At 39.9% G+C, this 27,547-nt stretch overlaps 1 protein-coding gene across 12 annotated transcripts in view; it reads right to left on the bottom strand.

Moving 5' to 3' along the window:
• Nucleotides 1-27,547, bottom strand: part of CDKL5 (cyclin dependent kinase like 5) — a 221,712-nt gene that overhangs the window by 136,851 nt on the left and 57,314 nt on the right. For 11 of the 12 annotated variants that reach the window (XM_089324161.1, XM_051826953.3, XM_070067277.2 and 8 more), the window contains 2 exons: nt 10,684-10,911; nt 7,808-7,842 (listed from right to left, as the gene is read on the bottom strand). In XM_089324161.1, the coding sequence (XP_089180287.1) occupies nt 7,808-7,842; nt 10,684-10,747 (99 nt within the window). In that variant the 5' untranslated portion in view covers nt 10,748-10,911. Of the gene's footprint in view, nt 1-7,807; nt 7,843-10,683; nt 10,912-27,547 lie in introns of those variants that run through there. The other variant, XM_089324162.1, reaches the window with a different exon arrangement.

Raw genomic sequence — 27,547 nt, 5'->3', positions numbered from 1 at the left:
CAGACTAGCAGGGATTGTTGCAGAGGGAACAAAGACGATGCCAAGGATTTGAACATGGTACACTAGAAAGCATCCCAGCCAACTCATCCTCTAGATGAGAGGGAGGAAATGATGATTTAAAAAACTGAGACTCTAAGGGTCAGCAGTGTAGCTCCACAGTCTAAGCTGCTACCTGTGAAGGCAGTCTCCCATATGAGCACTGGTTCAAGTCCCGGATGCTCCATCTCTGATCCAGCTCTGTGCTAACATGCCTGGGCAAGCAGCAGAAGATGGCCCAAGCATTTGAGCCCCTGTTACCCGCGTGGGAGACTCAGATGAAGCTCCTAACTTCTGGCTTCGGCTTGGCCCAGCCCTGGCTATTGTGGCCATCTGGGGAGTGAATCAGTGGATAGAAGATCTCTGTCTCTCACTCTGCCTTTCAAAATAAATAAATAAAACTTAAAACAAAATAACAACAACAACGGAGACAATGTACAAAGGATGAATGAGGCGAACTCTTCCATGTTGACTGAACTGGGATTGAGTACTGCTGTCCTGATAAGCCTAGTAGCATTTCCTTACCTCATTTACAGAAAGAAAAAGAAAACAAAAACTAAATCCAGGTAAGAATGATGAAGATAAATGCAATCAGGAAGTCTGCAAAGGCCCAAAATTTTTCTAGTTTCCGAAAGTAGTCAGAGCTGCCTAGAAAATGACACATAAGCCCTCATTCCTTTTACTGATAAAAGGCAACAGAAACATGGGTAGTTTTTCCTTAAAGATCAGCATGATCTAAAATACAAAATATTAGAATATTAGAAATATTTTGATGAGATTTTTGCAGTGTTCCAAAGACTGTTTTACAGTTAACTATTGTATCAACAGTAAAAACCAGGTCAAGAGCAGAAATCACACAGAAATAATGACTCTATGTGAATGCTTTTGTAAGAGGAGACAGAAGATCTTTTTTCCTCATTAATGATTCCTGCAATCTTTATTCCCAACCTGAGGTCCAGTTTACCATTGGGATCTCACTAATCTCTACCATTTGTAGTAACAATGTCATTTAGGAGAGAGCAATTACTTAAACATATAATGAAATAATACAGAAATATTTTAAGCTTCTTACAAGCTTTATTAAAAACCTCAAGCTTTTCTATAATTTTCTTCAAATGCTAGAAATTTTGCACACAAAAAGCAAGAATCCTCATTTTATTTAAATAAGAAGGAAATGAATGAGGAAGTAAATAATATAGCTAACCTCATATATTCAATTTCTCATTTACTTATTTCTTTTATTTTAAAAACTCAACTCACATGTAAAACCTAAAGCTAAAACTTGTTTTAGTAGAAGAACATAACTATGGTTTTAGATGGGAACCATTTGCCCAAGGCAACTATATCCTCAAACAACTGTAAGTAATAATGTTAAACTGAGAATGGTTCACTGACTGTTCAAATATCTTCTTAAAATAGTGTGGCTTGGGGCTGGCGCTGTGGCATAGCGAGTAAAGCCACCGCCTGCAGTGCTGGCATCCCATATGGGTACTAGTTTAAGTCCCAGCTGCTCCACTTCTGGTCCAGCTCTCTGCTATGGACTGGGAAAGCAGTACAAGATGGCCCAAGTCCTTGGGCCCCTGCACCCGAGTGGGAGACCCAGCAGAAGCTCCTGGCTCCTCGCTTTGGATTGGCATAGCTCCGGCCATTGCGGCCAATTGGGGAGTAAATCAGTGGATGGAAGACCTCTCTCTCCATCTCTGCCTCTCCTTCTCTCTCTGTGTAACTCTGACTTTCAAATTATAAATCTTAAAAAGATAAAAAGCAACCAAATCCTCATACAGCATTTTGGTGGAAAAGCACAATTAATTTGAAAAAGACAAAAAGAATCATTAATTCAAAATGTATAATGCTTGCTAAAATTAAGTTTAATAGTATGAATCATGACAAATGATAACAAGTAGCCAGCCAAGAATGCCTTTTTTTTTTTTTTTTTTGACAGGCAGAGTGGACAGTGAGAGAGAGAGAGACAGAGAGAAAGGTCTTCCTTTTCCGTTGGTTCACCCTCCAGTGGCCGCCACGGCTGGCGTGCTGCGGCCGGCGCACCGCGCTGATCCGATGACAGGAGCCAGGTGCTTCTCCTGGTCTCCCATGGGGTGCAGGGCCCAAGCACTTGGGCCATCCTCCACTGCACTCCCGGGCCACAGCAGAGAGCTGGCCTGGAAGAGGGGCAACCGGGACAGAATCCGGCACCCTGACAGGACTAGAACCCGGTGTGCCGGCACCGCAAGGCGGAGAATTAGCCTAGTGAGCAGCGGCGCCAGCCAAGAATGCCTTTTAGTAGGGGGAAAATACAGGTAGTCCTGACTACTGACTATTTAGGCAAGTCTGCCTTTTGTAATGTTCTCAATCTCAATTCCTCAACTCTCAATAGAGAAAAATGGCACAACCCAGCTTTTCTCCACCTCCCCTCTTCTTAAACTCTTCTAATCTGCCATCTAACACACCATTTCATTTAAAGACGTGATTAATCAATGCTACTGCTGCTAGCCTCTCAAGCCTCATCATCATGGATCTTTCATTCCATGGTTCTTATACTGCTGGTGAATATCAGCCTTAAAACATCTCTCTTCCTTGCTTCCAAGAGGTCTGCCTACCTCCTCCTTTCAGCCTCACCATTTTAAACCTCCCTTCCCTCTGCTTGGCACTCCCTCTTTTTCTTTCTTTTTTTTTAATTTGACAGGTAGAGTTACAGACAGTGAGAGAGAGAGACAGAGAGAAAGGTCTTCCTTCCATTGGTTCACCCCCCAAAATGGCCACTATGGCCGGTGCTGCAATGATCCAAAGCCAGGAGCCAGGTGCTTCTCCTGGTCTCCCATGCGGGTGCAAGGCCCAAGCACTTGGGCCATCCTCCACTGCCTTCCCAGGCCACAGCAGAGAGCTGGACTGGAAGAGGATCAACCGGGACTAGAACCTGGCGCCCATATGGGATGCCGGCCCCTTGGCACTCCCTCTTAGAAAGCACGTATTATTTCACAGCTCTACCTCACACTGTTTCTGGAGTTATATCAAAGCCTAGTTCCACCACTTATCAGCTACATGATCGTGGTCCTGTTACACAGTCACTCCATGACTCAGTTTCCTCATCTGTGAAGTAGGGATAAGAGTAAGGCTGTTGTGAGGATGAAAACATCCAGTAGAATATCTAACATATGGTTAAGATGTTCAGTATGTGGTAATTATTAGTATCAGACTTTATAATCTACTGCCATTTTTATTCTTTATTATTAAAGCCAACCTCCTTACTTCTCCCTCCAAAGTTATACACCCTTTAAAAGTTTTCTAGTTGGGTAAATGATACCAATGCTTTTCCAGTTTCCCATATTCAAGTCCTTGGGGTCATTTTTGATCTCTGCAGAGACAAATCCCTACTACTCTGCAACAGCTTCCCACTGTACCCTTCATTCTCGGTTCTCTGATTTAAGACAGTGTGATTATTTATTGAACACTTACAGGCTGTACTCCAACAGTGGACTGTTCACAGCTTTGTACAATTAGCTATCTCAACAGCATATGTCTGTCACCTACTACTTCAAAACAAACAAGCAAAAACTTCTCTTAACCCCAGCCACAGGAAAGAACTACATGGACCAGCACTTGCCTCTCCTAGCTCAATAAGCTTTAACCATCAACCTCCATTAGGCTACACAACTTCTCCTTCCTCAAGTTCCAAACGAATTGCCCTATCTCAACCCCACTCAATTCTCTCTATACCTTGTCACCATGGCCTTTTGGGGCTTCTACTAAGAAAAGGTGTTGTAAAATGCTTTACAGGGATAGGCACTTCAAAGCAGACATACAAACAAAAAATAAAAACGCTAACAATGCACTAACAAACCAGAATATCTTCTAAATGTGCATATATAGGAGTCATAAATAAAAGCTTAATAGTCACTGATAAAAGTTTTCATATATAGGTCAATGTATACACATAACAATAAAGAGAAGTTGTCAAAAACAGGGTATAAGCTATATATGTATATATTTTTAATTGGGCAGTACTTATTTCAGTAAATTAAGAAGTATGGTCTCTGGCCTAGAATAGCTCAACATCACATGTGTTTACAAAAGATAAGATATACCTGTTAATAAATAAGACATTTAAACTCTTGAAACAGTACAGATTAAAATAAGTGATTTTCTTACATATTTATTCAGATACACAATATGCTAAGAATTATTTAATTATATGTGTATGTATATGTGTGTGTGTGTGTGTATATATATATATATATACTTTCAGTGAATCTACTCAAAAAGAAACCCAATTAATGGATAAGTAATCACACAGATCTATGCATAAGTAATCATATAATTTATATAGTTATAATCATAATTTATACAGTTTTATAAGCATGCTTTTTTAAAGGCACCCAAAATATACTGGCAAGAAATTTTTACATATAATGCTTACATAGGAAGCATTACAAACACTTTTAAGTATAAAATGAATTTCAAAGTAATTCATTTGTTTGATCCTTAAGGATAAATCTTACCAGAACCATCAAATTCTCTATTTTTGGACAATGGGATATAGATTTGAAGGTCTGGTTTTAGCTAAGAAAAAGATCTACTATAACAAATCTAATGACTAGCAACAGCTGCAGATTCTAAAAAGAGAAATATTATTCTGAGTTAGGCACTAATTTATGCTTTAAATTTTCCATCCAGTAATATCTTTTTAGATGCATGAAAGGAAAAGGCAACAATGTTTAGAGAGCTACTCTGTGGGTCCCTCATTTAGTGAAGCGCAGCAAAGAGAAATGTTTTAGATGCAATTTTATTTGTAGCAACATTACAGGTCATTTTTTGAACTATATATACTTCTATCTCTTCAGATAAATCCTAAGCCACATAAGGGCAAGAAAACTATAGTTTTCATTCTTCTACTACAAAGAACCCTCCGTATATCTACCAGGAATCAGAGTTCAGATTTGGAGATAGTTTCCTAAGAACGAAGATACGAATTCTCATCCACTTTCACTCTGAGCTTGTCTTGCTGGCATTAACAGTGTTATGAAAATCAGATACACAGAACAACTGTATTTTAACAAATGAGGAAATGCAAAGATAAAAATACACTAGACTAATAAATTTTATTTTTACATAAAAGACAAGGAAGACTTAGATAAGATTAAGAGATAATATGAAGAAAAAGATCACAGGCTGAAGTGTGATAAAGACTGGGAGAAATATCTGGGCTATTTGCATTATATATAATATATATTAGATATACACAGACATAGGAGGTACTTCAAAAAAGTTCATGGGATATAGAATTGAAAGATACATTTATTTTGGTATAAAAAATCTTTGAAATCCATGCATATAGGGGGATCTTCAAAACATTCAATAAAATAAGCACTATAAAAGAACTGCAGAGATTTCAAATTGTCTTACACCAAAATAAACAAATTTTTAATTCCATTTTCCACAGACTTTTGATGTGCCTTTGTGTGTGTGTGTGTGTGCATGCACAAGCATGCATTGTGGGGGTAGAGAGATTTAGCTCAGAAATCCTTGGGTTTTAAAATCAAGACTAGGGGCCCATGCTGTGGTGTAGTGGTAAGGCCTCCACTTACAGTGCTGGCATCCCTTAAGGGCACCAGTTCGAGACCTGGCTGTTCCATTTCCAATCCAGCTCTCTGCTATGGCCTGGGAAAGCAGTAGAGGACGGCACAAGTCCTTGGGCCCTTGCACCTGCATGGGAGACCTGGAAGAAGCTCCTGTCTCCTGGTCGGCGCCACAGCTCTGGCCGTTGCTACCATCTGGGGAGTGAACCAGTAGATGGAAGACCCCCCCCCCCACCTTGTGCCTTTGCCTCTCTGAAACTCTGCCTTATAAGTAAATAAATAAATCTTTAAAACCCAAGATTAAAGTAAAGAACAGAAGTTTCTATTTAGTATGCTGTAGAAATGAAGTCATATTATAGAAAGGGATGTTCATGAAAAAGTCAAATTTAACCTGGAAACTAAGCCTCTAAGTCATATCCACCAAAGGAAAAAAAAATGTTTAAGCTTTAGAAAGTTACCATAATTCAAGGTAACTCATTAAAAGCATAGCATTTCATTAGGGAGTTTTCCATTTAATTTCAAACTGCAGTAATACTTCTTAATAAGATGTTTAGGTACTAAATGTATTTTGATTACATTTAATTCATTATTATGAACTCTTAATCATCCTTAATCAAGAACCAATAGTATTCAAACCATTTTTGAGGATTCACTGGCAAAGAGATCTTCGGGTAACTATTATCAACACAAAATAATTCAAAGACTCAACTTTAAAACCAGTCATCGTGAAAAAGTATTTTGTGATTTAAAATGCAAAACTATATTAACTGTCACAGAGCCTTACATCAAAAGGTGGGTAGTGTTTTGTATAATAGGAAAGAAAAAGCAAACATAAAATGACATCATCTTTATCTTCACATAGGTATTACTCGGAATGATGATAGATTCAACAGTTCAAATTAAATGTGTTAGGTTTTGATCATTACACAATGTACACATGTACTGAAACATCACACTGTACCCACAAATATGTAAAATTATTATGTGTCAACTAAAAACAAAATAGGGGTAGGCATTTAGTCTAGCAGTTAGGATGCTGACTGGGATGCCCACTTTTAATACTGGAACACCTAAGTTGAAGTCTTAGCTCTACTCCTGAATCTAGCTTTCTGCTAATCACTCTGGGAGGCAGCAGGTAATGGCTCAAGTACTTGGGCCCTTGTTACCCATGCAAGATACCAGGATTGAGTTTCTAGGTTCTAGCTTTGGCCTGACCCAGTCTCTGCATTTTGAGCATTTGGGATATGAAATGGTGGAAGGGAACTCTCTTTGTTTGTCTTTGTCTCTGTGTCTCTGTCTCTCTCTATCAAATAACTAATCAGTTAGCTATTTTTTAAAAATTTAAATAAATGAAATGTTTTAGGCTAAATTCCTAAAGCTCATCTAGACAAATTATATCACTACAAAATATCATACAAAAACCAAACCTTGATCTTACTAAATTATATGCAAAATAACACAAGTCCAAATATTAATATTCAGCCTAGGCATACTATAATGGAAAATATTTAGCTTAATGTTTTCAATTATTGCAGTTTCAACACTTGCTATCTTAAAGTCAGTCTCTGAGTAAAACATTCTCACCACTGAGCAACAGCTATGGAAACTTCAAATACCTTCTTTAAATAATTTGTGATTATCATCATAGTCAAATCAATATATAGTAAGATCCACTGTTGTTGAGTTCAAGATTGTTCAAAGGTGATCAACTATAGCCAGTAATCATAATCATATATTATTATCCCAAGCCTTAGGCCTTAACCAAACACTTAGCTACTACCCTTCAAAATCTGGATCCAACTCCACATCAAGCAATCTAAGTTACAGGGTCTACATGAGAAACAAGGAACAAAATGCCTCCTTGTTTAAATATCTGAGCATGAATTAAATCGCTCACTACCTTGTTTCCTTCCTGTCATCCTGCCATCTTTTCTCTCTTCCCTTTAGGCAATTTTTCACCTATACATATGTTGGTTGAAAAAATAGTGTGTGACTGCAAAGAGCTAATGACTATTCAACTGTGATCAAGTTTATCCAAAAGTAGTCCCTGTTTTTCTGGGTTCACATGTTAATTCGGCTTCCTTAAGCAGCAGCATCATAGCAAGATAGTTTTAATTATGTGCCCACAGAGCACTGCATACATTTCTAAACATTTTAAACATACATGGATATTTTCTTTTTAAAAACCATTTTCTTACCTTATGTCTGCATTTAAGTACAACTCCATACGCTCCTATAATAAAAAGATGTGAATAATCAGTAATATGTACACAAACTACAGCTCTTAAAGAAATCAAACTTCTGCTATATTTATATATATTTCTGGTATATGTTATAATAATGATTTCTAAAGTGACAATATTTTATAGTGATAATGTAATAATGAACCACATAGAAATAGAGCATGGATATTTCATTATATATATTTTTAATAAATCATGTACTCAAACAGTATTTTACACTTTGTGTTTCTCTGTGGGTGCAAGCTGTTGAAATCTTTACTTAATATATGCTAAATTGATCTTCTGTATATAAAGAGAATTGAAAATGAATCTTGATGTGAATGGAGGGGGAGAGGGAGTGGGAGAGGGGAGTGTTGTGGGTGGGAGGGAAGTTATGGGGGGGGGAAGCTATTGTAATCCATAAGCTGTACTTTGGAAATTTATGTTCATTAAATAAAATAAAATATAAATATAAAAAAAGAGTATAAAAAATCATTTCCCCCAATCAGTATTTTTAAATGTTTCTCTTTTTAAAGAAAATATCATGAGGAGACATTTGAAAGTTTAGACTTAAGCATTTTTGGAGAAAAATATGGTCATAAGAACTTTGAGAGTAAATGAAAATTAACTCAAAAGATTCTAAATAACTTAAAACTTAAGAGCTAATGACTTCTGAATAGTAAGCTCAAGCATAGAGCCTACCAAATATGCTATCTGTCCAAGGAGACATGTAGCTCCCCTCCTAGGATACTGGAATATCTCTCCAGAGTGGCAAAACTGTACTAGCCTTAGTGTTCCAATTAATAGCGTGTGGGAGTTGCTACTACCTTTCTGCCATAAATAAAGACTCAGTTCAAGGGCACAGGCCACAAGCACTACCACTTTTTTCAGTGTATTTCAATGATATCCAGTACTACCTTTTGGGATATTTACCCTATTATCTAGGAGAAAAACTACTTCCTTGGAGGGGAACACAGAGTTGACAGCAAGATACCCAAGAAACTGAGGTTAAAGTTATACTGTGAAAAATCTAATTAAGGCAATCAAAATGTAATATATGGCAAATGAATTTTGTAGCAATGCCAAGAACATTGACAGTAGCAGACATACAAAGCCTGCATGCAAATTCAAAAAGGAGATTTCAAGGAGACAAAATAAGAAAAAGTGTCTCCCACATAATCTAAGGAACCTGAACAAGTCTCCCTTACTTTGGTAGAGCTGTATGAATCTTACTTTCATAGTTAGGATGGAACCAACCATTATAACCATCCAGCTTAACTCCACCATCCCCAGAGAACCAACCAATCCTCACTTAACTGTTCATGCCAGCTTTCCTGTAAGGTGAAAGTGCACTATGTAGGCTACAGGAATTCAGAGTTTGCTTGAGAGATTTTTTTTAAAGACTTATATGTATTTCCTACCCAATCAACATCTGAGGTAGTTTACAAAGAAAAAAATATACAGCAATCAAGGTTCTGATCTGAACTTGAAGTAATATGAGTCTTCCAAAAGTTCACAGAAAATGTATATTATGAAAAAACTATACACTGATTTCAAAATTTTTCATCAAAATAAACACCTTTTAATTTAATTTTTCTACTAACTTTATAAGTAGCCTCTATATTCTATTTATATAATGCTTGGAAATGTTCGCTAATCTGAGCCAATCCCTGACAAGATGTTAATATTAAAATCTTGATCAATGTTGCTGTTCATATATAAAATATGAAATATAAAATTTTTTGTAATTTTATCCAAAAGATATAAATTTTATGAAGCCATAATTATAATCACTTACCCCTGTTAACAGAATTTTTTATTAAAATCTCCACAGAATTGTCTTTAAAACAAGAAGAAAAACTACCAAAGAGGAAAAGTCAGGAAGTAATGATTTTTCTAAGAGTCAGCTTTTAAAAAATGAATTACCATATTTCCTCAAATCAATGGATATCGTTAGTTATAAGAAATATTCTCAGGTCGGCGCTGTGGCTCAGTGGGTTAACACCCTGGCCTGAAGTGCCGGCATCCCATATGGGCGCCGGTTCAAAACCCAGCTGCTCCACTTTCGATCCAGCTCTCTGCTGTGGCCTGGGAAAGCAACAGAAGATGGCCCAAATCCTTGGGCCCCTGCACCCGCGTGGGAGACCGGGAAGAAGCGCCTGGCTCCTGGCTTCGGATCAGCACAGCTCCGGCCATTGCGGCCATCTGGGGAGTGAATCAGCAGATGGAAGACCTCTCCCTCTCTCCCTCTCTCCCTCTCTCCCTCTCTCCCTCTCTCCCTCTCTCTCTGTAACTGTGACTTTCAAATAAATAAATAAATCTTTAAAAAAAAAAAAAGAAATATTCTGTGGACTACAAAAAGAAAAGGTGTTGTCGATTAACCCATGACATACTGATTTCAGGACTTATTCTGGTTTTGGAGATATGAAAATAGGACCAAACTACATGCCTCAGAATTTATAAAATATGGTTTGTTGATCTCAAAGAAACAGAAGTTATTTATTCATTAATTTACCATGGAATAAGCAAAACTTAACGTATACAAATAAATTTTAAGCTACTCAAAATAAGCCTAGCTAATATAAAAAAACATGACTGCTAAGGAAAAGAATGAAACAAATGCAGTCTTGAGAAACCCTTGATTTATTAAACTTTAAAGAGTTTAAAATGTTACTAACTTTTGACTGGACAGTAAAACCCATATAGCCTAAGAGTAATTTTTAATAATACTTAGATGCATATTTGAATTGCTATAGGTTAAATTAACAGAATCTGAATTAGTGACCTTTATGGTAGTAGGTATTAACAGTACATTGCTCAAAAATTCAAGGAATAAAAAAGTTCCAACTTACCTTCTCCTACAACCCCAAGGATCTCAAATTTATTCATCACATTACCAATGTTAGGAATCTTCATGAAGACAAACTCCTCTTTTGATAGAAGCCACAGAACATGGCACCAAAAAAGGAACTTCTCAGCAAGTTGTGCAGAAAGTAGAACAAACAATGTCTAAAGGAATTCTGAATGGTTGGCAGGAACTTTCACATACTTGTTCTAATAGTGAAGTATTAAATGATTCCCTGAAAGAAGAAAGACAAACTGTTTTATACTGCAGTACTCTAATAAACTATCCTATCTTTTTGTGTAGTTCTTTTAAATCCACGTTAATGTTTCATGAGCTAAAAAATTAAAAAGGAAAAAAACAAAAAACAGTAACAGGAGATAAAGAACCCAAAATGGAACGAATACCTCACTCTACCTGAAATGAATAACATAACTGCACTGAAGAATGAATCGCAGGTAAACTTTTGAAAACAGCATTACCCACCCTCCTCAAGCCAGAAACAAAAAGAAATATAAATAAATATTCTGATTTACTCAGCTACTTGTTTTTATGCAGTGATACAAAACTTCTTCATGTGTATTCTAGGATTGAGCAAATAAGTAAACACCAGATATTGTGGATAATGAGATCTTGTTTCTTACTCTCGTAAAAGGGAGTTAACAATATAACCTCAGTATTTAATACATTGATCCATATAAATAGATAAAATATATGTATAAATATTCACATTCACATATATTTATTCCCTAGTTCTATCCACTGAGAGGGCCTAGAAGTGATGACAACCTGAGAAGAACAAGTGCTCCAATAAAAGGACCCAGGGCTCTGGAGAAATGGCTGATTCCAACGCAAGGACAGGAGAAGTACAATGTGAGCCCAGGACATATATATTTAAAAAAAAAAAAAAAGATTTATTTATTTGAAACTCAGAGTTACAGAGAGAGAGAGGGAGAGAAAGAGAGAGCGAGCTCTTCCATCCACTGGTTCACTCCCCAGATGGCTGCAACGGCCAAGGTTGGATGAGACTGAACTCAGGAACCAGGAGCTTTATCCAATTCTCCCACATGGATGGCTGTCGCTCCCCGTCTTCGTGGAGGAACGACACAGGACCCTGCGCTGTTCTTTTGTCTGCTCGGCCCTCCCCGGGTTTGCTGCTGGTTCTTCCCGGGTTGGCTACCGTCCCTCCACCTCCGTGGAAGGGCGGTTCCCCCTGCCACTTTCCCCACTTCCGCGGGGGAGCGGCACACCACCGGCCGGCTCTCTCGGGGGCTGCTCAGGTGTTCCTTCAGATAGATGTTCCTGGTGCATGTTGTCTCTCTCCTCCTTTATAGTCCTCTTCCACCAATCCCAACTCTGCTACCCACACGCCGAGCACGCTGCTCTCCTCCAATCAGGAGCAGGATCAGCTCCTGCAGTTTGTCAAGTTGGTGAGAGGCAGCTGCGTAGAAGTTTACTCCTCCCCAGCGCCATATTGTGGGAGAGCAGATGCATAGAATAAGTCTTAATTCCAGTAACTTAGCCTAGTCTCAGTTGCTCCCCACAGATGGCAGTGGCCCAAACACAGGCCATCTTCTGCTGCTTTTCCCAGACCACTAGGATAGGATAGGATAGGAAGTGGAGCAGCCAGGACAGGAACCAGCATCTATATGGGATACCAGTGTCACAGGTGGAAGCTTAACCCTCTATACTACAATGCCGGCCCCCCAGGATATATTTTTGTGGTTCTAGAAAATAAGGAAATGCTCAAAGAATGATGGGTACCCATGAAAATGACACAGGAGGGGTAGGCGTGGTGGCACAGTAGGTTAAGCCACCACTTGGGATACTGTATCCCCTATCAGAGTGCTGGTTTGAGTCTAGGCTGCTCCATTTCCAATCCAGTTTCCTGCTGATGTGTACCCTGGGAGATGAAGGTGACCGCTCAAGTACTTGGGTTCTCTGTCACACATGTGCGGACCAGGATGGAGTTCCTAGCTCCTGGCTTCAGCCTGGCCCAGTCCCAGCTATTGTGGGCATTTGGGGAGAGAACTAGCAGATGGAAAATCAATCAATCAATTTAACTCTCTCTCTTTTTTTTTTTTATTTTTTTTATTTTTGATAGGCAGAGTGGACAGAGAGAGAGACAGAGAGAGAAAGGTCTTCCTTTGCCGTTGGTTCACCCTCCAATGGCCGCCGCTGCAGCCGGCGCACCGCGCTGATCCGATGGCAGGAGCCAGGATCCAGGTGCTTTTTCCTGGTCTCCCATGGGGTGCAGGGCCCAAGCACCTGGGCCATCCTCCACTGCACTCCCTGGCCATAGCAGAGAGCTGGCCTGGAAGAGGGGCAACCGGGACAGAATCCGGCGCCCCGACCGGGACTAGAACCCGGGAGGATTAGCCTATTGAGCCACGGCGCCGGCTTCTCTCTCTTTCTTTCTCCCTCCCTCTCCCCCTCCTGTTGCTCTACTTTTCAAATAAATAATCTTTGAAAAAAGGGAGAGACACAGTCAACTTAAAGCAACTCCCACTGGCCAAATGGGGACAATTTGAACAACAAAATAAATAAGGATAGTAACATATTATAACATTTTTATTAGAACAAAATAAAAAAATGCATGAGGCCTTATTGACAGAAATAAATGGAGGAGAAGGGAAACCTCTTTTGTATAATTCCAAAGAATAAGGGTGTGATACAATTAGAAAACCACTATTTGGCAATCACTTTTATAATAATAATTTCAGGCAAGTGTCATCATTATATGATAAAACTAGTGGTTGAAAAAGTTTGACAGAAAAAACAGAATATTAACTAATCTCAAAGGATGTCCTCACAAGATAACTATTAATTACAAAGGGGAAAAATAGTGATTTCAGAATAAAAAATCAAGAGGTTCACCACAGAAAGTAATCAAAGTAAACATCATCAATAATGGAACAAATCAACATTATATGCCTCCTGATATATCACATCATGTCTGTGCCATTCCTGACAGAAATGGAGAAGTTGAATCCAATCACAAGAAACAACACATAAGGCCGAAGTTGAGGCCTAAATAACTGTCCCATATTCTTTACTTTTTTGGTTTTGTAATTTTAATTGATTTGAAAAGCAGAGAGAAAAACAGAAATAGAGAAAGAGAGTGTACTTCCATCCACTAGTTTACTCCCCAAATGCCCACAACAAGGACCAGGCCAGGCCAAAAGCAAGAGACAAGAATTCAGTCCAGGTCTGCCACAAGGGCAGCAAAACCTCAAGCATTTGAGCCATCACTGCTGCCTCCAAAAATGCACACTAGCAGGAACTGGAATGGAGAGTGGACAAGCCTTGAACCCAGGCACTCTGATGTGATGCAGGCGTCTCGAGCACCACGTTAACCACTGTGTCACACACTCATTCTTACATTCTTTAAAGCGTTGAGCAACTGTACAAGATTAAAGAAAATTAGGAGAAATGATAGCTAAACACAATGTAAGATACAGAATTGGATTCTGGACAAGAAACAATGGGGGGTGGTTATAAAAAAAAAACACTGATAAAAATTTCAATGTGTACAGATCAGATATTGTATCAATGATAACTTTCTGATTTTGATAATAGTACCATGGTTATATAAAATAACATTCTTTTTTAAAAACAGCACTAGGGCCAGCACTGTGGCATAGTGGGTTAAACTGCCACTTGCAATGTCAGCATCCCATAAAGGAGTGCTGGTTCAAGTCCCAGCTGCTCCACTTCCAAATCAGCGCCTGCTAATGCAACTGGGAAAGCAGTGGAGGATGGCCCGAATACTTGGACCCCTGCCATCCACATAGGAGACCAGGATGGAGTTCCTGGCACCCAGTTTTCAGTCTGTCCCAACCCTGGCCATTGTGGCCATTTAGAAGAGTGAACCAGAAGATGGAAGATCTCGCTCTGTCTCTCCCTCTCTCCTTCTTGTCATTCTATCCTTCAAACAAATGAATCTTAAAAAAAAAAGTCTTGGTGGGGCCGGCGCTGTGGCACAGCGGGTTAACACCCTGGCCTGAAGCACCAGCATCCCATATAGGCGCCAGTTCAAGACTTGGTTGCTCCACTTCAGATCCAGCTCTCTGCTATGGCCTGGGAAAGCAGTGGAAGATGGCCCAAGTCCTTGGGCCCCTGCACCCTCATGGGAGATCCAGAAGAAGCTCCTGGCTCCTGGCTTCGGATCGGCGCAGCTCCAGTCGTTGTGGCCAATTGGAGAGTGAGCCATCGGATGGAAGACTTCTCTCTCTCTGCCTCTCCTCTCTCTGTGTAACTCTGACTTCCAAATAAAATAAAATAAATCTTTAAAAAAGAGTCTTGGTGAGTTCCAATCAGCCCAGTAAAGTAAAATAAATAAATAAGTAAATGATTAAAATGTATGGGATTGGAAGGAGGGACACAAAACAGAATTTGTAGACATTATTGTCTACATAGAAAATTCACAAGACTTCATAAATTATTAGAATTATAAATGTTTAGCAAGGTACCTATACATAACTTTAACATCAACAGCATCTGTAAACACCAGTAAGAAACAGAAAATATAAATTTATTTCAAAAAAGGTTTTTTTAAAAAATTTATTTATTTGAGAGCCAGACAGAACTCCCATCCACTGGTTCACTCCTCCAAATACCTGGACCAGACTGATGCCAGGAGCTGGGACCTCAATCTGGGCCTCCCACATGGGTGGCAGGAACCCAATTACCTGAGCCATCAAGGCCACCTACCAGGGTGTGCATTAGCAGACAGAGTCTGCAGCTAAAGCCCCGTATCAAACCTAGATAGAAAATGGAATTCTAAAAATTCAGATTTACAATAAAGAAAAAAAGTAAGGCACTTAGGATTTAACATGACAAAAAACATTCAAGACCTATATTTGAACAGACATAACTTTATTCAAAGGCATGAAAAGACACAAAGAAATCAATTTATACAGATTTTAAGGCTAGGGAGATTCAATACTATAAAGATGTCAATTCCTTATGTATTGATCCTATAAGAACAAGGATAAAAAAGAAAAAAGCAAGAAGGCTAAGCCTTGAGGGTTGGATCTAGCAGGATACCCTACCAAATATATTGAGGATATATAATAGAGGTATGGAAATTAAGACAGGGTGGTTTGGGCACAGAAACAGACAAGTTAGCCAGTGGAATAGATGTGAAAGCCCAGAACAGATCACACTTCAATATCCTCATAGCTTCTAATGGTCCCAACAGAAGTCAGTATAATTCTTTAGGCTAAGTTAGAACTTGTCACACATCTCACTCAAAAGGCATTTCTAATGGCTTTCTATATCACTAAGAGTGAAAGGCAAAGTTCACGGGAGCTCCAGGCCTTGACCTCCTACCCTTTGATACCATCTCTTCTACCAGACCCTCCCTTGGCTTGCTTGACTCTTGCCACACTGACCTCCTTTCAACTATACTTATGTTAGAAAACTTAAGTTTAGTTCAATTGAATCACAAATTTCTACAGGGTTACTATGATATTTAGAGAAAAGGATATCACAATTTGAGAATATTTACTGTACTTATTCATTAAACAAATAATTATTGGCTATCTCCCATGTTTCAGGGAATGGGCAAATAAGATACGCAAGACAGTGGGGAACAAGATAGCAAGGTCCTTGCCCTCATACAACTATATTTTTGCTGAGAATTTTTATCAGATATCAATATATGTTATGAAGGAGGGGAGATTAACTACTCAAGACATGGAGGGCTTTTCTACAAAGCTCAGGGGTGGGCTTTGACACAGTGGTTAAGATGCCACTTGATCTTATCTTTGTTCTCCGACTTCCCCACATCCCCTATCACAGTGCTGGGGCCGGCATTGTGGCATAGCAGGTAAAGCCACAGCCTGGGATGCCAGCATATTAGGCAGGCACCAATTCTTGTCCCAGCCGCTCTACTTCAGATCCAGCTCCCTGCTAATGGCCTGGGAAAAGCAGAAGATGGCCCAAATGTTTAGGCCCCTACACCCACATAGGAGACTGGGATAAAGCTCCTGGCTTCTGGCTTCAGCCTGGGCCAGTGCTGGCCACTACAGACATCTGGGGTATGATCCAGCGGATGGAAGATAAGTTCACTTGCTCTTGTGTGTGTTCATATTCGTGTTCTCTTTCTCTCTCTCTCTCTCTCTCTCCCTCTCTCCCTCCCTCCCTGTTATTCTTTCAAAATAAATAGATCTTAAGAAAAAAATCTTGACCATATTAACATACAAACGATAGCAAAGAACTAGATACTATGTTTCGCCTCCCCATGTACATGCACACCAGTTACAAAAATTGATCACAGGCTAGACTAGAAACAATTCAAAATAAATTATAAAGATTTAAGTCAGAGGATGTTCTCTTTCTATAACTAGAGTATGAAAGAAATCAATCACAAAAGAAACAATTAGAAAATACTCTTGTTTGACATTAATACTTTCCCAGGATAATGCATAATAAATACTTAAAAATAACAAAAATACAAATGTATGGGAAGAAGCTAAAACAATGGTTAGGGAGGAAACTAGAGAATCTTATGTGTGTGTCAGGAAATTAAAAAAAAAAAAAACACTGAAAATTAATGAACTATCAATCTCCAGAGATAAAAAAAAAAAAAAAGAACTACAAAATAAATCCAACGAAAATAATATAAACAAAGAAATATTTAAGAGTAGAAATTCAGGGACTAGCATTATAGTACAGTGGGTTAAGCCACTGTCTACAATGCTAGCATCCCATATGGGTGCCAGTTCAAGTCCTGGATGCTCCACTTCCCATCCAGCTGCCTGCTAACACCATTGGGAAAGCAGTGGAAAATGGTTCAAGTGCTTGGGCCCCTGCACCCACATGGGAGACATGGATGGAATTCCAGGATCTTGGTCTTGGTCTGGCCCAACCCTGGTCATTGCATCCATTTAGGGACTGAACCAGCAAATGGAAGACCTCCCTCTCTTTCTCTCTGTAACTCTGCCTTTCAAGTAAAAAATAAATAAATCTTTTAAAAAATAGTAGAAATTCACTAAATAGAAAACACACAAACAACAAAGTGATCAAAATAGCAGAGTTGGATCTTAGAATACAACATTGACATCATCAAGAAAAAAAGAGAATTTAGCTCAGCTGATAGATTAATTTCAGCATTATGATATCCTGAGCAGAGAACACAGCCATTCCAGGCCAGACTTTTTCCTTTTTAAAATTTCTATTTATTTATTTGAGAAAAAGAGCTTATCTCCCAACACTGGTTCACTCCCAAAATGCTTGCAATAGCTAGGGCTAGGTCAGACTGAAGCCGAAGCCTGAAACTCAATCCAGGTCTCCTGGAAGAGTGGCAGGGATCCACGTACTTGAGGAAGAAGCCTGAATTGGAAGTGGATCCAGGACTCGAAGACAGGCACTCCAATATGAGATGTGGGTGTCCCAAGCAAAGTCTTAACCTCTGCATCAAATACCCATTCCCAGGCCAAGCCTCTGATCTCACAGAGCTGTGCTCAAGTATATGGATGTCATTTTAAGTGGCTAAGCTTATGACAATTTGTTACACAACAGAAAACTAATACAAGTGCATTGATTCATTTATATACAGTCTTAAAACAGGCAGAACTGAACTGCAAACTATATAAACATGCAAATATAAGTGGTAAATCTATAAGAAAGTGACCAAAGAAGTGTTTATTGTAAAAACTAGGGTATTAACTACCTTCAGGGAGGGGTTGAGATTGAGATATAACACAAGGCTTTCTGGGACACTATTTCTATTTCTTGACTTGAGGGATAGTTAGACATTTACTTAGAATTATTCATTGTACCAGGGCACTTCAAAAGGTTCATGGAAAATATAATTAAAAGATAAGATTATTTTAGTGCAAAAAAATTCAAAATCTATGCATACAATGGTCTTCAAAAAATTCACAGAGAACGTGGGCATTTGGCCAGATACAACAACCACAGTGCCTATGTTCAATGCTCGGTTCTGGCTCCTGACTCCAGCTTCCTACTAATGCAGACCATCCATGTAGGAGACCTGGATTGAGTTCCTGGCTTCTGGTTTTGGCCCTGTCCCAGTCCCAGCTGTTGTGGGCATTTAAGGAATGAACTGGTAGATGAAGTTCTCTCTCTCACTCTCTCTCTCTCTGCCTCTCAAGTAACATTTTTAGAAGTTCATGGAAAATAAAAAACTATGAATTTATTTCAAATTTTTTACAACAAAATACTTATTTTTTAATTCCATGTTTCTACAATTTTTTGAACTCCCCTCATATTTGTTTTATGTATTTCTATGCTGTTATATTCTATAATAAAACAAGATTTTAAGAATGTGAAGAACTTGGCCGGCACCGCGGCTCACCTGGCTAATACTCCTCCACCTGCAGCACCAGCACCCGGGGTTCTAGTCCCGGTTGGGGCGCTGGATTCTGTCCCGGTTGCTCCTCTTCCAGTCCAGCTCTCTGCTGTGGCCCGGGAAGGCAGTGGAGGATGGCCCAAGTGCTTGGGCCCTGCACCCTATGGGAGACCAGGAGGAAGCAGCTGGCTCCTGGCTTCGGATCAGCGCAGCGCGCCAGCCGTAGCAGCCATTTGGGGGGTGAACCAATGGAAAAGGAAGACCTTTCTCCCTGTCTCTCCCTCTCTCTAACTCTGACAGTCAAAAAATTTTAAAAAATAAAAAGAATGTGAACAACTTCTGATAATAACATCTTATATATAAATACATCCTTGGTAATTTATAGAAGTTAAAAGGTAAAGATAATTCGTTGAAATAGTACATTGAACAAAAAAAGTTTAACTGTATTCTCTCTCTCCAAGGCTCAGATCATACTATGTATAGTGCCAGGTATCACAACAAAACCAAAAACTCCCAGTGACAGGTAACTGGATGCTGGCCACTCTTTTGGAACCATGCCAGATGAGGAACAGCTGCGGGAACTGAGTTGAGCCTGAGAGATGACTGAAATTCAAATGTCTGAAGGTTCTGAGAGAACAGGAAGTAAGCAGGTGATTTGACTTATTTCAGGAGGCATAACTAAGATCAACAGCAGAAATGAAAAGGACACAGATTTCAGCTCAGTAGTAACTGGACAATGATGAACTATCAATGATTATACACTCATATTTATCATATTTGCCAATGGGCCAACCGTTATTGTAGATGTTTCAGGATACAGCAGCGAACAACACAGACAGAGCTCCTACTTTCATGAAGCTAAAGGGAAATAGGCAATAAACAAACATTAAAATTTCAGAGAGTGACAAGTATTATAAAGAAATAACACAGAGTTCTCTGATAAGAGTCATGGCAGTTGGGGGAATTGGGGAGGGGGTCTTTAAATACGTGTCTGAGGAAGTCCTGTCCAAAGAGGCAGTATTGCAGGATTTGTTTCAGGTAAAGAAGCCAGACACGGGCCCAGGACTAGCAGAGTCCTATCCAAGGCAGTGAAAAGATTCTTACAGAGCTTGGTCAGTTCAAGGAACAGAGAAGGGCTGTAAATCTGAAGCAGAGCAGACAAAGAGGAGACTGGCAGTGGCAGGATGGGTGGCAGTGAAAAATTTGTCCCTAGTAGAAAGGAGTCTTGTACTAAATTAGATGTACTCTACGTGAAGATTCTAAGACTTTTCAAAAATCACTTGAGTTTCTGATTATTAACCATTAACTTTGTAAACAAATAACCAAACACATTCTAAAGTGAATTTGTCTCACTCTAAGAAATACACCTAGAATTAAGAAATTGTGTCTCTGCATTAGCAAGTAAGCAGGTACCTACAAGAACTAACATGAATGCAAGGCTTATAATTTATTTCATATATTATTAGTATTGAATTTAAGAGCTGCCTGGTCCTTGAATGTTTCCTTTGTTGCTGAAATTATAATCTTCTTCTCAACAGGTCTTTTTTTCTTCCCAAAGAGAGTACAAAATCAGTTGAATCATGAGTTTTGTTTTTGTTCCTGGCATTGTTTTTACACACACAAATGAAAGAACCATTCTGTCAGTGAAAACTGCATAAGAATAAATTTGGTACATGATTAAACTCCTGTATAACAAGAGAACCCAAAATGGTCTGAAAGCATCTTAGAACTCATGATCCATGTGTGGAAGGAAATCATTTCTATGGAGAGCACAGCCCTGTGAAAAACATCCTAATTAATTACCCTCTTATAGAGACCTTTCCATGTTGAATACAAATGAGGAGATAATACACTCACACTTTGTTTTCTTCCTTGATGGGACCATCTGACCCATAATTAATAGGATTTTCATTTTGCTTTGTCTTCTCAATAGTGGAGAGTAATTTGATTTATCAATCCACTCTTTATAATTCAGTTCCAATTATTAAATCAAACAGATACTTGACAATCATGAATTATACACAATTACTAGCATAAAAATTTCAAACTACTAAACATGTTTAAGCTTGCTTTGATCTTTAAAATCTTTCCACAAGGTAGAAAATCCAGTTGCAACTCAATGTATCTCCTACCAACCACTTGATACTTCTCCCAGCACTGCCAAGCTGCCAATCTTACTCTCACCCCTTCTTCAGAATCTGAGGGTCTTGATGCTCAAAACAACAACAACAACAACAACAACAACAGAAGAAGGAAGGAAGGAAGGAAGGAAGGCTGGCTAAAATAAGAATAGAGATTCAGAATTAATATTACTACTGAGCAGTGTATGACACCTATTGGTTAAAAAGGTTTTGAAGGCAGGTTCATGAAAATGTAAGGATCAACTTTAACATGATTTCTATGGGGCAGTATGTTTTGAATTCAAAATTGTAAATAACTGAATTTAAAATCAGCTTACAGAAGCTAAGGACCACCTAAATTTTGCTCCATTGGTATCAGTCAGAAAATATCTACATTACTCTCCACTAAACTCAAGAAAAATAACCTTCAGATAAAAAAAGCATGGAAGGAAATGAAGTCTAAGACTGCTGACAAACACCTATGGGTACCCAGGAATTCAGACTTCATGCTGAAATGCTTTGCAACTTTTAAGATGAGATTGCTGAAACTTACTAGTCTTAAGAAAGTCACAGAGAAAGATGAGAACAAAGACTAGCCAAGAGCAAATGCAGTCACTTTTTTTTTTTTTTTTCAGAAAAACAGTACTTCAGCGAACTTTATGAGAATTTATATAACTAGGCAGTCATTAAATAAATATATCTTGAGAGTTTATCATATGTTAGGCATCATGACAGACTTTGGGGACAAAACAGTAAAGGAAATAGATAAGATCCCTCATCCCATTGGGTTTAATAAAAATAAATCATACAGTAAGTATAAAACAGCCAATATTAGCACTATGAAAAAGAGATACAAGGAGGGCTTGTGACAGGGGTTGTCCTAGTTAGGGAAGGTTGGCTCTTCTAGGGAAAGCAATGAGTGAGTAGAGACCTATAGGATAATTAGACATAAATTTATGGTTTAAGAGGGATGCTCTAAGGGAAAGATTTATGCAAAAGGCCAAAATCAGGAAAGAACTCGGTAGGCACAAGACACTCAAAGGAATGGGGAAAGAGGGAGGTAATAACCTCGTATAAGGTGAGGCTAGAGAAATAGCAAGGTGACCATCTTTATCTTGAGACATAAGGAGCCACTGGGAAGTTCTGAACCAGAATGGGAGGGGTAGGTTCAGATAGTGGCGTGACAAGCAAATGATTTGCATTTCAAAAAGATCAGAGAAGCGAATGTTTCAGTGCCGGGAAGGGGCGATGCTGATTTGGGGGTAGAACAGCTAGGAAACCGGGACAGCCACCTAGGTCACAGATGAGGGCAGGATGAACTAAATTGGTGGCCAGGAAAAGAAAGAGATTCAGGAAACGTTTGAATGTCTGGAGGGAAAACCAGTAATGGACTAGAGACAAGCAGTGAGGGAAGAGGAGTCAAGGGTAACTTCTGGGTTTATGACAGTTGCTGTTTGTTGAAGAGAGGACGACTAGACGAGAAACAGGTTAAGGGAAGAAGGAAAACCCAGGATTCCACTTTATCCAAGTTTGAGTTTAAGACATGCATAGAAATGAAAAGGGCAAAAATCCAATGAAAACTATAAGAGTAACAGAGGAAAAGAAATCTGCAACTTGTATCACAAACAGTTAATATTCCAAGACATAGAAAAGACGTCTATTCAATAGGAAGGAGAGAAACCCAATTTTAAAAATAGGCAAAGTGATATGAACAAGTCACTCGAGTTCACGTATAATTAAAATGGAAGGGGCTGGTACTGTGGTGCAGTGGGTTAAAGCCCTGCAGTGCCAGCATCCTATATGGGCACGGGTTTGAGCCCCAGCTGCTCCACTTCTGATACAGCTATCTGCTATGGCCTGGGAAAGCAGTAAAAGATGGCCTAAGTCCTTGAGCCAATGTACCCACATGGGAGACCCAGAAAAAGCTCCTGGCTCCTGGCTTTGGATCAGCACTGCTCTCTCTGGCAGTTGTGTTCATTTGGGGAGTGAACCAGTGGATGGAATATCTCTTTCTCACTGGCTCGCACTTGCTTGCTCGCTGGCTCGCGCTCTCTCTCTCTCTCTCTAACTCTGTCTTTCAAATAAACAAAATAAATCTTTTTTATAAAAAATTGAAGAGTAAAACCACACTGAGATACAATTTTTCAGATAAGCAACAATAAAAAATAACCTACCATATATTCTTGGGAGCAGGAGAGAATTAAACCAGCTCACACACTGCTGGTGAGAATGCATACTGACAGAATTTTTTGAAGGCCAATTGAACATCTTTCAAAACTAAAAGCAAATATATTCTTCTGATACAGTGATTCCATTCTAGAAATTTATCCTCAGAAACACACACACATGGGGCTAGCACGGTGGCATAGCGGGTAAAGCCGCCGCCTGCAGTGCCAGCATCCTGTATGGGTGCTGGTTGGAGTCCCAGCTGCTCCACTTCCAGTCCAGCTCTCTGCTGTGGCCTGGGAAAGCAGTAGAAGATGGCCTAAGTCCTTGGCCCCCTGCACCCACGTGGGAGACCCGGAAGAAGCTCCTGGCTCCTGACTTCAGATGGGCACAGCTCCGGCCATTGCAGCCAACTGGGGAGTGAACCAGCGGATGGAAGACCTCTCTCTCTCTCTCTCTCTCCTTCTCTCTCCATGTAACTCGTTCAAATAAATAAATAAATCTTAAAAAAAAAAAAACACATATACACATACACACACACAGTATGTAAACACATAATTCACTGTACCATTGTTTGTAACAGAAGGGAAACAGCCTAAATATATACCAACGGGGCCTGGTTAAATGAATTATGGAATGTCCATTCAATCATTTTAAGCTAGAGACAAGTGAAATACATATAAACTCTAATATAGTATTTTACAAATTTAAGTTATATTCTGATTTATTTTCTAATAAATTGAAAATATGCTTAAAACTATTCTCATTAAATACCACTTAATTTGTTTTGTAAACTGTGGTTCGATCTAATATTATACTGAAAACGGGTTTTTAAAAAGATTTACTCATTTATTTGAAAGAGTTAGAGGGAGAGAGAGGAGGAGAGAGATCTCCCATCTGCTTGTTCACTACCCAGATGGCTGCAATTTGGCCAGGGCTGAACCAGGCCAAAGCCAGGAGGCACAAGCTTCTCCAGGTCTCCCACATGAGTGGCAGGGGCCCCAAACACTTGGGCCATCTTCTGGTGCTTTTCCCAGGCCTTTAGCAGGGAGCTGGATCAGAAGTGGAGTGGCCAGGACACAACCATGAGACACCAGCAATGCTGCAGGTGGTGGCTTTAGCAAGGGGGGTGGGGGGTGGGGGTGGGGGGCAGCTGCAGTTTGCAAAGCTCTGAAAAGCCATTTGTTGAAAAGCCTAAGAGTACACAATAGGGAGTAATGGTCCTCAAGATAGCAAACCATTTCAAGCCCTGTCAATAACATGGAAGATTCACAAAAGATGCTTCCAGGCTATACAGTTTGGGGAGGGGAGAGGTTGTTTGAGTTGCAGACAGAGAGCTCCCATCCAATGGTTCACTCCCCAAACATCTACGACAGCCCCAGCGGAAGCAGAGTCTGGACCCCAATCCAGGGCTCCCACATGGGTGGCAGGGACCTGACTACAAGGCAATCATTGCTGCTTCCCAGGATCCCCGTTAACAGTAAGCTTGAATCAGGACATGAAGACAGATATCAAACCCAGGTAATCTTATGTGCAGCACAGGTTTCTTAACCACTAGGCCAGATCCCTACACTTAAACAGTATTAATACTTTGACAAACTGACCTTATCAAGTCTCCAGATTTCTGCTCCTTGTAGTTGCATACTGAAAATCATGAGACTGTGAAACCCAGGTTTCTCTCACAAACCAAAAATATCAGATTTACAGTTTACTTTGACAAATTTTGATTTTATAGTTAAAAAAATAAAGCTCCTTGGGATTTGGCCTAGTAACTAAGACACCTGTATCCCCGTATTAGAATGCTTTGGTGTGATGCCCACCTTTGGCTCCTGACTCTAGCTTCTTGCAGACCCTGGGAAGCAAGTGCTGGCTCAAGTAATCAGGTTCCTGCTATCCATGCAGGATACCTGGACTGAGTTCCCAGCTCCCAGCTACAGCTTCGGCCTAGTCCCAGCTGTTAATCTAGAACATCTGGAGGGAGGGGTCGGCACTATGGTGTAGGAGGTTAAGTCTCTGCCTGCAGTGTCCACATTCCATATGGGCCCAGGTTCAAATTCCAGTTGCTCCACTTCCGATCCAGCTCCCTGTTAATGTGCAGAAGATGGCCCAAGTACGTGGGCTCCTGCACCCATGTAGGAGACCTCAATGAAGCTCCTGGCTCCTGGCTTTGGATCAGCCCAGCTCCAGCTATTATGGTCATTTGGGGAGTGAACCAGTGGATGGAAGGTCTCTCTGTCTCTCCTCCATTTCTCTTTCTGTCTGTAACTCTGTCTTTCAAATAAATAAATAATTCTTAAAAAAAAAAAAAAATGGGGCCGACGCTGTGGCACAGTGGGTTAACGCCCTGGCCTGAAGCGCTGGCATCCCATATAGGCGCTGGTTCGAGACCCAGTTGCTCCACTTCCTGTCCAGCTCTCTGCTATGGCCCGGGAAAGCAGTGGAAGATGGCCCAAGTCCTTGGGCCCCTGCACCCACGTGGGAGACCCAGAAGAAGCTCCTGGCTCCTGGCTTCGGATTGGCACAGCTCCAGCCGTTGTGGCCAATTGGGGAGTGAACCATCAGATAGAAGACACTTCTCTCTCTCTCTCTCTCTCTCTCTCTCTCTCTCTCTGCCTCTCCTCTCTCTGTGTAACTCTGACTTTCAAATAAAATAAATAAACCTTTAAAAAAAAATTGGGAGGTGAACCAGCAGACAGAAATGTTCTCTCTCTCTCTGCTTCTCAGAGTTCCTCTATTGGGAGAACACTGCGATCCCTTCTAACTTTTAGGACCCATAATTTCATTGCAAAACACTTGGAACCCTTCAACCTGACAATGAGCAACAAAATCCTTTGTTAATCAATGTCAACATAAAAGACCAATATAAAATATATACTCATATAAACTACCCTCTCTTTTCATGATTCCAAATCATGAGCAAATCCAGAGCAAATGAGTAAAATCATTTTATAACAAGGGAAGGAATGAAATGATTACCTTTATCACTGCAGAACAAGAAAAAGAATGGAGTGATTACCTTCCAGCATAGTTCAGAAAAACAGCAAATAAAAATAATTCACAGAATAAGTGAAATACTGCTGGCCAAACAGCTGGTGATTAAGTTATTCCTGTGTAGGTCATTTATGTTAAAGGGAAAAAACAAATAGTAATAATGACAAGACAGCAGCAACTTTGCAAGGCACAGACAGGAAGTCTGGGATATTTTCCAACCAGATTGGGAGGAAGTTATTTTTATTTATAGAGATATTTCTGTCCTATTTAAAATATAGAAGAAATTGAAGAAAATCAAACTAAAAATCTTGCATTTCCTCAGCTGTTTTTGCTGCTAACTTGAAAAGTAAAATTACTTTGATGAAAGAAAGAAGTCAGAATTACAAGCAATTTCATCAAGACCATTAACTGTTGAAAATAATTTCAAAAGACAGCTGAGCACCTGACATAACGAATAATAAAGATTTAATGTTGAAAGAAAAAACCATAGGTCCTTTCCCTCAAGGAGATTACAAACAACAAAACAACTCAGATATGGTTAAGAACACTTCTGATTGACAGCTGTGCCCCCCATTATCCTAATTTGGAGCTGAGCAATCTCTTTGAAGCCTTTTTATCAGTTTCCTACAAAGGATACACACCTCAAGAACAGTCAAAGGGAAGAGATGCACAGGATAAGGAATGGGGAATGGGGTTGTTGATGCAGAGCTTCCAGGCCTGCTCAGGACTTGCCACCCTCCCAGCACCTCTCTGTGGTCATCAACCCAGAAGTTCCCACCTGGGGACCAGCACTATGGCAGGTGAAGCCGCCAGCATCCCACATCAGAATGCCAGTTTGAATCCAAGTGCTTCACTTCCAATCCAGTGGAAGGCCCAGGTACTTGGGCCCTTGACTCCATGAGAGACCAGGATGGAGTTCCTGGCTCCTGGCTTCAGTCTGACTCAGCCCTGGCTGTTGTGGCCATTTTGGGAGTGAACCAGAGGATGGAAGATAGATCAATCAATCGATCAATATGCATTTCTCTCTCTAGCTCTCTCTCTCTTTCTCCCTTTTTCTGTCACTCTACCTTTCAAATAAAAAAATTTTTAGGAGAAGGAGTGTTCGCCAATAGCGGTCCTTGTAGTAACATGGTAACTCGTACTAACAAATGTAGAAACGGGAATTTGGTGCAGTGGCTGAAACACCGCTTGTGATGCCTGCATCTCACATCTGAGCGCCTGGGTCTCTGCTACCAGCTCCAGCTTCCTGCTAAATGCACACCCTGGGAGGCAGCAGG

Source organism: Oryctolagus cuniculus, chromosome X (genome assembly GCF_051225735.1).
Source record: "Oryctolagus cuniculus isolate XC-2025 breed Fujian yellow rabbit chromosome X, ASM5122573v1, whole genome shotgun sequence".
In the NCBI taxonomy this organism is placed as follows: Eukaryota; Metazoa; Chordata; class Mammalia; order Lagomorpha; family Leporidae; genus Oryctolagus; species Oryctolagus cuniculus.
Note: the sequence above shows the minus strand (reverse complement) of the source record. Positions and strands in the feature narration are given on the sequence as shown.